This window comes from Squalius cephalus, assembly GCF_949319135.1.
Source record: "Squalius cephalus genome assembly, chromosome: 8".
Lineage (NCBI taxonomy): Eukaryota > Metazoa > Chordata > Actinopteri > Cypriniformes > Leuciscidae > Squalius > Squalius cephalus.
Genome location: NC_137129.1, coordinates 8,650,996 through 8,664,206, shown reverse-complemented (window position 1 = coordinate 8,664,206; position 13,211 = coordinate 8,650,996). Strand labels below are relative to the sequence as shown.

Here is a 13,211-nt window from a genome sequence, read left to right as displayed (position 1 = left end):
TCCCCGTATATTAAGGGAACTTACTGTTAACAAATTAACAGGTTTTTACTGCAGTTCTTATTTTATTTTTTAGAGTGATTGAACATTGCATGTTTGCCTAGAAAACTAGAAAGTTTCCAAATATGTCTTCATTTTGAACACTATACAATTGTTTTTTATCATTTTAAATGTCTTGCAAAGTGTGTTAATAAACGCTAGTTTGATATTTTGTAATATGCAATGCCATTCATTCATTTTTAAGTCTAAATACATTTTTTGGGTCACTGTAAAAGTACACAATCTCACATGATCTTAAGTAAATAATGGAATATTTCTGAAATTAAGCAATTAAATTAATTATTTTAATAATCCCCATCAATCCTCTCCAAAAATTAAAAAAATCAATGTGATATAATCTATAAGTCTAGGGATACAATGGAAAAAGAGGACCTTTCAAGTACCATTTAAGGCATTGGCAACAGGTTGAGGTTGCTGAGTGAGACTGAGGAGTTATGCTCTCTATTTGTCCCAGATGTGTTTGATTCAGATCAGCATAGTAGCAGTCATGGGAAAGTGGAAGTAGCACATTTTACATGTTATAAATATGGTGACCTATTCAAGGTAATCCTCTAAAAAGTGTTGTGTAAAAAAAAAGAAGCAAAGAAGATTTTACAAACAAATGTTTGAGAACTAATAGAAAAAGTCTTTGACATGTGGCAATCCTCAAGGATCTAATTACATCTTTTCTTGACATCTGCATGGGAATTACCTCAGACAAGAGGGTTTGTTGCATTTCCATCTCGGATCCTTTGATTTACTGTCTGGTGACCTTTACTGGAAACCGTATGCATGCTGCTGTTCCCGCGAGCCAGGGAAGATCATCCATTCGTGTGTCATCTCCTTTGTGCTCCAGAAGAGCTGTGGGAGACTTGGACACCATGCAACGGGCTGTGATGGCTCTCCAGCATCGGGTCGGTTCTCCGTGCTCCAGGGCATGTTGATATTCCCACAAGGTGTGTTTTTGAAACGCACTCGGTCTTGCTCTGCTCCGTTTCCCTCCTTTGACCTTCATCATCTTGCTGCCAATCCTTTCACCCTGGCAAGGCTTGAAAGTGGGGGATACAGTGGAAGAAAGTGAGAAGAAAAAAGACGGAAGAATGGATGAGGGGGATTCAATAATGGTGAGCCAGCAGCAGGCCATCCGCAGGATTTTATTGTTTCAGCGTGCCATTCAGCATTTGTTTCTGATATAGGGCACATGGTTGCATTTAGAGGGTTTAAATGAGATTGGTGTGTACTGTCTTGTTTCCAGCATACGTAACTTTTGCTGCTTGTATGCAAGAACTGTCCTAATAAAATTCTTAAAGCGACAGTTCAGCCCAAAATAAAAACGTCTGTCATGATTTACTGCTCACACTCATGCTGTTCCAAAATACAAGCAACACAGGCTCATTGGAAAAAAAACGTACCTGTGCTAACATTTCTGCAAAACACGTACCAACACAAACATATAAAATGTATGAAATGTCCACAACACATAAGAGTGCACGGTTTATCTGTCGATCAGATGCGTGTGAAAGTTGCGGTAATTGCAATAGCAACAGTAGACTCCTGGTGCAGTGTGTTTCAGAATCAAACAATCATTGTAAAAAGAACAACTTTTGTTATGTCGAGATGTCAAGATCACGAGAAAACAAGATAGAAAAAAATAAGAATTTTAGGGCTTCTGTTTCGGACAAACTGATAACTTTAGCACCACTCACTGGACATTTCGCTTTGAAACTGTAGCGAAAAGTGCACAATGCAACGTGAACGTAATATCATTTTGCAGAAATGTTACCGCAGGTAGGTTTTTCAAATGAGCCTGGGCTGAATAAAAGTGGATGTAAACCATAGCCTGACAAGCCAGACCAACATCAAGATGTTGGGTCTGGGAACGCACCATTGGAAGGGCTCAATCCGAGGGGCGGGATAAACGGCTGTCTTTCAAATTCCCTCTGCATGCAATAGGATAGCGCTACAACCAACCAGAGCGTTTTCCCACCAGCAGAGCTGGTTGATAGATTAAACTTTTGCCGTACGGCAAAACTCCGAACACATCTTATTTTTTAAGAATGACTTCAGTGCTGTTCTTTGTTCTTTTCTCAAAGAAAAGCTTAACTCCAAGTCTTCCAGAGTCGCGGCCAAAGCCGATTCGAAAGACCCATCTTCTTTGTTTTCAAGTAGCAGGGAATTCACGTGGCAACTCTGTCGTCATTATGTTAAGCCCGCCCACCGACTCTATACACGATGTGATTGGCCTGACTAGAGTTTGTTTTTTCCAGCTCGCAAGCCAACGGAGAGTTGCTAGACGACCCTGGCTGCAAATTACATTTGCTGCCGCTAGGGTGCGTCTAGATTTCTAGGCTATGTAGACCAAGGACTGTCAAGCAAAACGGGCATAAATGCATCATAAACGTAGTTCATACAAATATTGCATGTAACCACAATATGGTTAAGCCCTTATTTAGTGAAAATCTTGTCAGGCTTTCACTTTCATTGAATGCAAAAGAGCAGCTTGGATATTCCAGCCCGTTCTCATCCCAAGGCGTCATATACTGACGCTTTTGACATTTCGTCTACATCCAACGCACATGGCACCCTTTAGCGTCAATATCAGACGCAGATAGATATGGGCCAGAAGGCACCTCCTAGCGGTCTAACCCTAACCCTACCCCAGACCTAAACCTACCCATAACCGAACAAAGCTATCTGCGTCTCATATTGACGCTAAAGGGTGCCATGTGCGTTCGATGTAGACGAAATGTCAAAAGCGTCAGTATATGACGCCCTAGGATGAGAATGTGTAGGATATTCTGCTAGATATCTTTTTTTTTTTTTTATCCTATGGATAAAAGAAAGTCATAAAACACATGAAAGTGAGTAAACTATACAAAAAGTTAAATTTTTGAGTGAGCTATTCTAGCTTTAAAGTCATCATGAAATGAAAATTCTACTTTCTAAATATTATAAATCTTACTGTGAACAATGTGCATATTAACACGGTTTTGACCTCGTTTAATCAAAATGTCATAACTGGACCTTCTGGTGAAAATGACTAACTTCTCTCTGGTGTGGTATGCAGCACTTCTCCACTCATTTACCCCTGCAAGCTCAAGTTTATCTGCCTCAACTTTTAAGTGCAACGCCCACATCTCAAAACCCAATCAACAACTGATACATAGAACCAATTTTCCACTCTACATTTTTTTTCTTTTTCGATAAAATGTTACTGTTAGATGTACGTCACAATATGGAAGGAAAGATCTGCCACTATTTCCGTTTCGTCTGTTGTCTACTTTAAAAATATAGGCAAGGAATGAAGTGGGCTGGAGGCAGACCTTAAATTGCATACGAATGGATGAAAGAACAGGCTTCCTTTCTTTCATTTGTTGCTGTTGACCTGCCTTTAGACATGGGGGAAGAGAAGAAATAAAAATAGCTTGATAAAATCAATCCCTTATGGTGTAAAAGAGCTTCTTGGAATTCATTTGTGCCTTCTCCAGTGTCTGCCTGGTGTTGTGGACATGCCGACATGAGCGGCTCATACAGATGAGGATGAACACATAGAGAAGATGATGAGGAGGTCATCTCGCTGTCTGGAGACCATCCTTCTTCTCATGCTGAGATTCATATTGGTTAAAGATGACCGTGATGGTTAATGAATACTGACGCATCACTTTGTTTCGGATGCTTGGCCAAGGATACATCCTGCATTGTTAAGAAGGGAGAAAGAAGGGGCTAGAGAAATTCCTGAGAGCATATGGAAGAGTGATACAAGTTTACACGCAGTACACAATCCCAGCTGTATATCCCCATGATACAGGGGTCTAATTCTGCCAAATGATTTAAATCGAATGTCTGAGCAAAACCATTTCCTCTTCCCTCGCTTTCCAATATATACATTATACAAAATACATACATTGTATGCATAATCTAGCGAGAGGGGATGAGGGATTCAGCCTGACAGGACTCTGCATAAGTTTTCCACTGTTTTTCTTCTAAATGTCCCTGAATCAAGAGCGAGTGGATAAAGAATTTATTCACAAAATAATTTCCCAGCCCCAGAGATTCAAAAACAAGCAGTTGGTGGACCCCGTGAGCAATCAAATACCAAACTGAAGAGAAACACTGAAAAATCCATGAGAATGGAAAGAGAAAAGAGGTCACAGACCACAGCGCTCACAGCTACCTCTAGTGGCTTGATGTAATAAAACAATACACTTACACAATGAACGCATTATTCGACACATCAATGTGAATAAAGTCACATGGAAACTGAAAAGGGCTAAAGTTTATACATCCATATGCTAGCCGACGGGAAGTAGTAGAAGAAGTAGTAAACTTCTTTCCATTTGTGATCGACGAGGTGTGGAATTCTGGAAAAAGAAGCCCGGATCATGACGTAAGGTGATTAACAGGTGTCAGGAATGGACTTTGAGCTGCGCTGGAGTAATGATTGCCTTTCAGCGGACAACCTTCCCCTTCCCACCAGTCCGTATGACCGTGAACCCCTCGGCTACACCATTAAAACGCACTGGCTCCCAAAACAGCCCTGTCCTGCACACGCACCAGTGAACCTCCAGGCCCTGATTGCTTCCACGTTGCTTGAGTAAACATCTGAGACGAATTAGGCCCTTGTTATTGTTGTTTAACTCTAACCACATCGTGCTGCTGCGCTGCAGGAATAACAGTCCCACAATGCAAGGGCCAGTACAGGACAAGTCGAGGACGGCGATGGGGGCCACCGTGACACTTCATTACAAACGTGTGGAGGGACCTGCCACAGGCTCAGCACACACAGGTCCCATTATCTACATACCTAGACCCCTACCAGACTTCCCTTAACACCATTGGACCTTTCTACAAAACGTACGCCTCCCAAGACTACGGCTCTGTTCTTGTCAAACATGGGGCCCTTTCTTCAAATATTGGTTTTAGATTAGTCATCTAAAGTTGTTTTCGACAAGCGTTAAAGACATAAACACAGAACTGTGATATGGTTTGCACAAATGAGCGCTTTATTACAACTTCGAGTAAATATTAGTTTGTGTCAAAGACCTATTGAGTAGAAGGTTGCTCATAGTCTACGATTTATTAAATCTGATCACGATACACAGGTGAATAAATTAAACCTTCTGTGCCTTATGTCCGAGTTAAACGCAATAAGAAAAACAAAGAATACACTAGAGACAAATACAAAAAGAGACTTGAGAAAGTATTTTCCTGAAGTAGACAACATGGACCAGGTGGAAAGAACATGCCATCCTTGTTGACACATCGAGAGAATCTTCTCGACGGCGGACTCTCATAGCAATACTTACAATGTTTTATTGTATCATAAGAAGGATTACTTGGTCTTCCCTTGACCAAAATAGAAGTTTTTGGTTCCCAACCCAACAAAAAAAAAAAGTCTCTCGGGGTCAAAGGTTAGTGTCTCTCAGCCTCATTCATCCCCAGCTGGCATGTTCTCCTCGATCCTTTTAATGAACTTCATGCGGATTTCTGTCACATTGTCTCCTCTTAGTGTGTCCTGAGCAAACCGCACATCCACCGCCATTTGAACCTGCAGGAGTCGAAAAACGGCCGCAGCGTGAATGGCAATTGAAGAGGGTTATCAGAAGATACATCAATTCATTTCACGCAAAAATGCTCCTCACCATTTCAAGAGCTCCTCTCAGCACTCCACAGAGCAGGTTGGAGTAGACCAGATTATTGTGGTTGTCAGGAAGCTCTACAAAGTCCACCAGGGGGTTGCTTTCGAGGATAAGAGAGAACTCATCTCCAGCAGGACTCCAGTTGGTCACGCTGGGAGTGATACCCAAGTACATCTTGAAGGCTACCTGTTAATGTGAAGACAAAAAGGCCCTTCAGTCTTCATGTTAACTCGCTTGCCTACATCTATGATGTCAAGGCCACATTTAAGTGATTTTGCAGAGCTGCCACATTCTTTTTAGGTGCTGTATTCACACTCTGAAATGACTTGAGGGGCTTTTGCACGACTGCACAGAATGGGTTTAAGGAGACGTTTTTAACCCTTTGAATGCAATTAAATGGAAGAAATTATCAGGGTGGGCCATAAGAAAACCAGAATATTGCTCATTTTACATCACAGTAACAGTATGTATCACAATGTGGTTATTTTTTTGGCAGGACATTAAATAAAAATAGTTTATATGTTACATATTAAAAAAAACTTACTGTAATGCCTATTTTAGATAATCAATAGCCTACTTCAAATGAATGTTACTATTTCAAAATGTTCTCTTTTTACTTGAACCTAGACAGAAACCAAAAAAGATTATTATATGGTTGAACAAGATACACTAGGGATGCATTTAGGTTATCGGCCAATACTATTTAAAAAATAATAATGTATCGGTATCTTTCAATATTGGACATTTAATAACGCAAGCTCATTTCCCAATTTTTTTTTTTTTTACATTTACACTTTTGTCTTCAAATCTCAAAATGAATATTTATTTCATACTGTACATTATAATGTTGTTATGCCTAAAATCACTTGGAGCCAAAGCTATTTTTGTGAACTATTAAAAACCATATTATGTAACTGAAGTATAGCAGAAGAAAAATGAAATACATAAATAAATAAGGTTAACTTGAAGTACTAAAATCACTAAAACTGAAAAAAAATAAAATAAATAAAGCTATATATACTGTACATATTGATAAAATCCAAAAAGCTGATAAAATGACAAATCCACATAGCAAACTTTCTTAAAATTAAACAAAAAAATATAGAAAATATAGAAATAAAAATAAAAGCTAATGCCAAATATTAATAACTATAATCGTACATAGATAATACTAAATGAACACTGCTTGGAGCATTTAAAACAATTCCTTTTCATTTAAATTTTGAATTAATTAATACACAATAATATAGATAGAACTTTACAGACAGGCCATAAAATGATAACAATTACCGGCTTATTGTATTGAACAGAATTTTAATATCATGCATCTCTTGATTACATCCATCAGTGCAAAAAAGCTTCACATTATGCAACACTTAAGCAAAAAAAATAGCTCTGATTCTAAATTCTGTTTGGATGAGCCCCATTTGAAGCTATAAAATAGCCTAAATACACAAACCTGTGAGCGCACATCATTTGAATTCTATATTAATGCTCCCAGTCGCGGCGTTGCTCGACAACTGTAAACAATTAGACTAAACGCTTCACATTATAACCCTCATTAAAGTTATATTAAAAAGTGTTTAAAGGGATCAGGGTCCCAGCAAACCGATGGGTTCTGGATTAACATTTGACAACGTGGCACACGCAGAGGAAAGTGAGGAGAGAAAGACAGAGAAAAAAGAAGAAAGGAGAACAGACAGACAGAGACCAAGCAAGCATGGACAGGTGACGGACAGTGGGAAGAACGCTCTGTCAATCCTGTCAGTGTGAACCCTATACGCTGAGGGTGAGGTGCAGTGTTTCGTAAAAAAAAGCACAGTCTGTGGCTCTCACAGACCAAAGAAAACAAGGCGAGAGGAACATGAGTGTCTCGGTTCACTCTAACACCGCACAAACGGCTCGCCAGTTGGCTTTGCGGTAGCATAGCACGGATGTTTCTCAAGCTGTGTGACTCTGAAAAATTAAAACCGGTAGAAAGATGTGATGAAAGCTAAGAAAGTATGTGGGCTACTGCAGGTTGAAGTTCAAATTCCAGTCACTTGCTTGCGCATTAACATGCTTGCTTGCTTTTTGATTCTCTCTCTCTCTCTCTCTCTCTCGCCTGGCCTAAGGCAGGGCTCAGCATGCGTTCTGATTGGTTCAAAGTACTCACGTTACCTTTGCAATGACATCGGCCGTTTCTCGGAAATCGTGACACCTCCCCACGCTGGACCGAGCCAAGAAGTCCTCAATCAGACGCACTCCGATATTGTATCCCCTTGAAAGGATGGAAGAGAAGGGAAGCTGTGAAACTGTGTCATTGTCAGAGTAACTGCTTTCATTCGCCTTCATTTCACCCATCAACGCAATCATAGGAGCTATAGTCTCTTTTTACTTTGAAGGTTTTAGTAAAGCCCTTCAGCTTCAAGGACTCGAAAAGAAAGTTACAAACTTGTTTGGCCAGAGAGAAAGTCAAATTTTGCTCTTGCTTATATCATATTTGATGCTTTAAAGAAGCAGGAGGGAAAAAGGTCGTATTACAGACGTGTTGCCAAACCCAATATCAGTGGGACTACTGGATTAGTTCAAGGCACGGTTTAAATGAAAAGACCACTCAGCCAAAGAATACACGCTGCCCACTGATTCTCTAAACCACAACGGTTGGACTCCACGCATCCTCACGGCTTTTCCCACAAGCTTTAAAACAGTGCTTCTCAACTGGGTTTGATTCAGGGCTCAGACTGTACATTGGACATCAAGTAGCGACACAACATAGTACCAAAATTGTTCATCAAACAAAAGAAACAAAAATGTACTTAATCAAACATAAAAATGGATTAATACAATTAACTACACAGGCCTAACAATATGAAAAACTTTTTTTTTTACATACAAAAATTGAGCCTAATATTGTATTAGGCTGCTGAATATGAGAAATGCATAGCCATTCGTGCATTTAAAAAAATATTAATAAGCATGCCTCAATACGTGCATGTAAATGAACTAATTGATTTTCAGTGCAATTAAGGCCCTGTTTACACCTGGTAAGATGCGTTTTGGTCGATCAGACAACTGGTGTAAACGGGGTCTAAAATGTTTTGAGCTTGGCACTTTCGAACACTTCCAGAGGTTGTCGAAAACACATTAGACTGGATTGCTTTCCTAGTGTAAACGCTCATGCGGTTGAATGTGTTTGAACAGCCACAAAAGACCGCCTACTGACCTAATGCGTAAACATTATGTGGAGGGCGCTAGCCAGACGGGATTTAAACTTTGTCGGCTGGAGACCCCAAGTTTGGTTTGAAGACGAAAAACGTACCAAACACAATGTTCTCTCACTATTCCTGATTTCTAACACGCACTCACCGCGTTCGGCGGGGTCTTGCGGCTTCAGAGCAGAAACAAAAGCTGCGACTCTCCGTATGTTTTTCTGTCATGTCTGGGCACGTTCATATGTAAATTTCGTAGATCGAAAGATATGAAAGAACACATACATTTACACACCCATAGACCCCCCCCTCAAAGAAATCAGGACTGAAGTGGTTGAAAGTGGACAAAGAGATGGATTAAACACCATGTGTAAACGGGTATGTGTCTCCTTCGTCCACTTGTGATCCGATCGACCAAAACGCATCTTAAAGCAGAACTTGGTAACTTTTTTAACTTAATAAAACTGTCTAGAAATTATTTGGATGGTTAAACAACCTGTTCTGGTGATATTGGTGACTTTCCCCGCTCCCCCCAGCGTTCCCAGGCGGAAAACCAACCTTGCAACTTGGGGACTACCGTCCCGGCAAGATAGAAATTGGAAGTCTTGTGAGAAGCGAGAACGAGCGCGAAACACAAATTGCTTTACGGCAATTCGACATAAACACACACGCATGTATGATGTATTACCAGATTACCCACCTCGGTAGACATAGCTCCACACGATACAGTTGGATTGCTCCGATCAAAACAAACGCACATGAGCAGCGGTAGAGAGGGGGAGGAGGCCGCCGCAAGTGAGTTTTTTACGACCGTGTTGTGAAATATACGCCCCCCCACAGCTGTAGGGGGAGCTCGTGGGGAAAACATGCGACAACAAAAGGGAAAATCAGTGAAGAAGTGACTAGAGTTCGCTAGAGTTGCCGAGTTCTGCTTTAATACCAGGTGTAAACAGGGCCTAAGAAAAGAGCCAATAACTGACATTGAAAAACATATTGAGGTCGGCACACATTGTAGACTGCTCTGGGTCATATTTTCTTTTACCTTGTGTAGTTCTGTTCAAGGTTTTGAGGATGCGAGCTTGTCATTCAACCTGCTTAGGTTAGCATTTGCCTAATTTAACTAGCTTCCACAAAGTTATAGATGAATTAGCACCCTACCCATCACAGAAAACATTCTGCATTTTTATATTTTCAAAAAACAACACTTGGTATGATTTGTGAGTTGTTTTCCAAATGGAGACCAAAAATGTCCCCACAAGGACAAGGATTTTAGATACTGACATCTTTGTGGGGACATTTTGTCCCCATAATTTAGGGTTTACCAGGACACACACACAACATCAAGACTCTCATCCAGTCTTTCATCTGCATCCTCTCTAATGGTGGAATAGAATCAGAGGGGAGCAGAATCATACATTTGAAAAAGCAGGGGTGTAACCTACAGCTGCACGATTCATTTAGCAGGGTCGGGAGGGAGACCGCTCTCGAAAAACCTGGAGTGGCACATTTTAAATTCTCAACACCACCCAACCCAACTCCAGCAGACTGGATGGCACGGTAGGACAGGGCAATCACCACACCTAATACACTAACAGCCTACACCCAGCACAAACACTGACGATACAGCATCCACACTAAGCCCATCAGAACTCTGCTCCATTCCTACTGGTTGACTAATGGAAAACTGCCTGGACAAATGTAAATGAAATGGTGACTAGCATCTGAAAATCTAACCATATTCCGTACACTTTCATTGACTTTTTAAACTAAAATCTTGTCTAAATGAAAATAGAAAGTATTAATGTCATTTGTAAACAGTGCATATAATGTGAGCAGATTGGATGAAGGGAAAGGAAGGGAAAAGGCAGACTCACATTTTATCCAGTTGTTTGTTGACCTCCTCATCATTTTCATAGTCTTTACACAGCTGAGTGACCAGGGCTCCATACGTGAGAGTGAATAATTCTGAATTCTGTTCAAGAGAAAGATCAACACAAAATTATACCCACCACCATATTTACTCAGAATTTAGTGTGTTACCTGAAAAAAAAAAAAAGAGACACTGCATGCTATTACAAAATAATAATAATAAAACTGGATCAAAAATTATAATGCAAAACACAGGTCCAAGCTTTTCATTAGATTATCATGGAGCCTTTTTTGCTAACAGCAACATTTCACAGCAATGTTCAATTTATTGTAGGGAAATAAAAACAGGGTCGGAAAATCATTATTTTTCTTATTTTGAACCATGCATTCATTTGTATTTATCACCTGTGACTCATTTCTATTTACTTGATATTTGGTGAGTGTTACTTTTGCACCCGATTAAAATGTTTACATTAGCTGCAATCAATCAATCGATCAAATTCCAATTTAATAACTAAAATAATTTAAATAAAACAATTTAGAAAGAATAAAATAAATAAAATGGTATCCATAGCCTTTGGCTCCAATGTTGTTTTAAAATCCCAATTTCCTTATTTAAGAACATTTCAAAAAAATGTACAACTTCTCTTTTTTAATTAAAAATTCCATTATGAGCATAACAATTTGAGTTAAAGCAGAACATCATTTTTGTAATAGCTCCCTTTTGCTTTAATGACAGAAGGCATAATCAACTCCACAATTTTGATTTTGTTCTGTCGCATAATTTGAGAAGATCCACAGACCATCTTGCACTACATTAAGAGTACAACAAAGTTCACATGGACACAATTTTAGTGTCCAAGAAATAATGCGTATCGTATTGACTGCATCAAAACATTTCTTTCCATTATTTCAAAATCCCAGGCTTTCAATATGGTTTTAGACTTCTGAACTCCACTATATAGGTTGTATAACAAAGAACTCAGTCCTCCACTGTATCATCATCATCATGGGTGATAATCAGGTCTGAATGAATGAGAGCACACAGTGGTCTTGAGCGCCCTCTCACGGCGAAATATAGAGTTGTTAAAAACACATGTACATTTCAAAACGTAACCCAAACATAATAACACATCTACAAACCCATGCATGACACAGCTGGATAAATCTATGTGCGTTTCTCTGCTTTCACTACTTTATTGTTTAGTCCGTATTAAGAGTAGCCTACAGCTACAATGCCAATTGCCTTGTGCAATAACATCTGATCTGTGCAAATACAAAATGAATGGAACATAATGCATTATGCAATGAAAGTAAATCATTTTAACGAATCTATCTTTCAATAATTTCCCCAAAAGGTTATTGGAAAAATGATCTGCACTTCTCAAGCTTTTTAATTCAAAAGCCAGCCATCACTAATGGAAAGACTACACTCATCTCTAGAGGAATAAACTAACACACGCCTAAATAACAAGTAAAGTACACTACACTATACACTATATTATTTTTAATACAAATAAACAAGCACTACTCCAATAAACATGTTATTTATCCGATGATGATAATAGCCTGTTAGCTGGCTGCCCTGCGTTTGCCTGAGATCCACGGAAACACAAAACACACTCACCATTTTCTTGCTGTCGGTGGCTCTGTTCGACTGCCTAGACATGATGTCTAATATTACAGGTGTGCACACAGATCGCTTACAGGTAATATTTTATTAATCTGCTCAGTGCAAAGACAGTCCCGTGATGTTGTTCCTGTCACTGTGGTGGATTTACTTCCTGAATCGCCGCTGACAAGCCGGAAAAGTTGCTTCGCTTTGGATTGTGGGTATTGTAGTCAAACTGTAGTTCTGACCAGTTAAAGGGTTACTTCACCCAAAAATGAACATTTTGTCATTAATTACTCACCGTCATGTCGTTCAAGACTTTCGTTCATCTTCGGAACCCAAATGAAGATCTTTTTGATGAAATCTGAGAGCTTTCCTCCATAGACAGCTACGCAACTGAGGCTTAAAAAAGTTCATAACAAGGCAACGCTGCTATAGGCTACATGCAGATATTCAATAGCCTACTCATTCTCTGCACCTGCACTACAATATAAACAATATTTATTAATTTATTTATTAAAGGCACAATATGTAAGATTTTTGGAATAAAATATCCCAAAACCACTAGAAAAATATTAAATATTTTGTTGACTTGTGTACTTATATTATCCAAAATGTTTCCAACAATGTTTAAATCCAGAGAAATCAACTATTTTAACCAATGTAACGGCCCGTGTCATTGCGTCGCCTGTCAATGATGTCATTTCTGCGTTACCCCCTATTTCCATATAGAAACGCTTTAATATATTTTGTGTTTATTAGACAGGTTACGGTAAAGTAATAAATTAGAAGTAGACCACACAATCCCCAAACAGCTGTACATATCCCCAAAACTTAGCCTACATTTTATTTAATGTAGTGTTT

At 39.3% G+C, this 13,211-nt stretch overlaps 1 protein-coding gene across 1 annotated transcript; it reads right to left on the bottom strand.

The window, feature by feature from the left end:
• Positions 1-2,862: 2,862 nt before the first annotated feature.
• Positions 2,863-12,526, bottom strand: trappc3 (trafficking protein particle complex subunit 3). Its single transcript, XM_079879433.1, has 5 exons — positions 12,363-12,526; positions 10,741-10,838; positions 7,836-7,935; positions 5,679-5,861; positions 2,863-5,584 (listed from the first exon to the last, which is right to left on the bottom strand). Exons 1-5 carry the CDS (start codon positions 12,402-12,404, stop codon positions 5,465-5,467), a joined length of 543 nt encoding a protein of 180 aa, XP_079735559.1. The 5' UTR covers positions 12,405-12,526; the 3' UTR covers positions 2,863-5,464.
• Positions 12,527-13,211: the final 685 nt, after the last annotated feature.

Excerpts from the sequence above, each read along its gene's own strand:
- trappc3 (XM_079879433.1), bottom strand. The coding sequence starts at position 12,404 with ATGTCTAGGCAGTCGAACAGAGCCACCGACAGCAAGAAAATG. Across the intron at positions 7,936-10,740 it reads AACAAACAACTGGATAAAAT|GGGATACAATATCGGAGTGC; the intron begins GTGAGTCTGCCT and ends CATCCTTTCAAG. Across the intron at positions 5,862-7,835 it reads CGGCCGATGTCATTGCAAAG|GTAGCCTTCAAGATGTACTT; the intron begins GTAACGTGAGTA and ends TCACATTAACAG.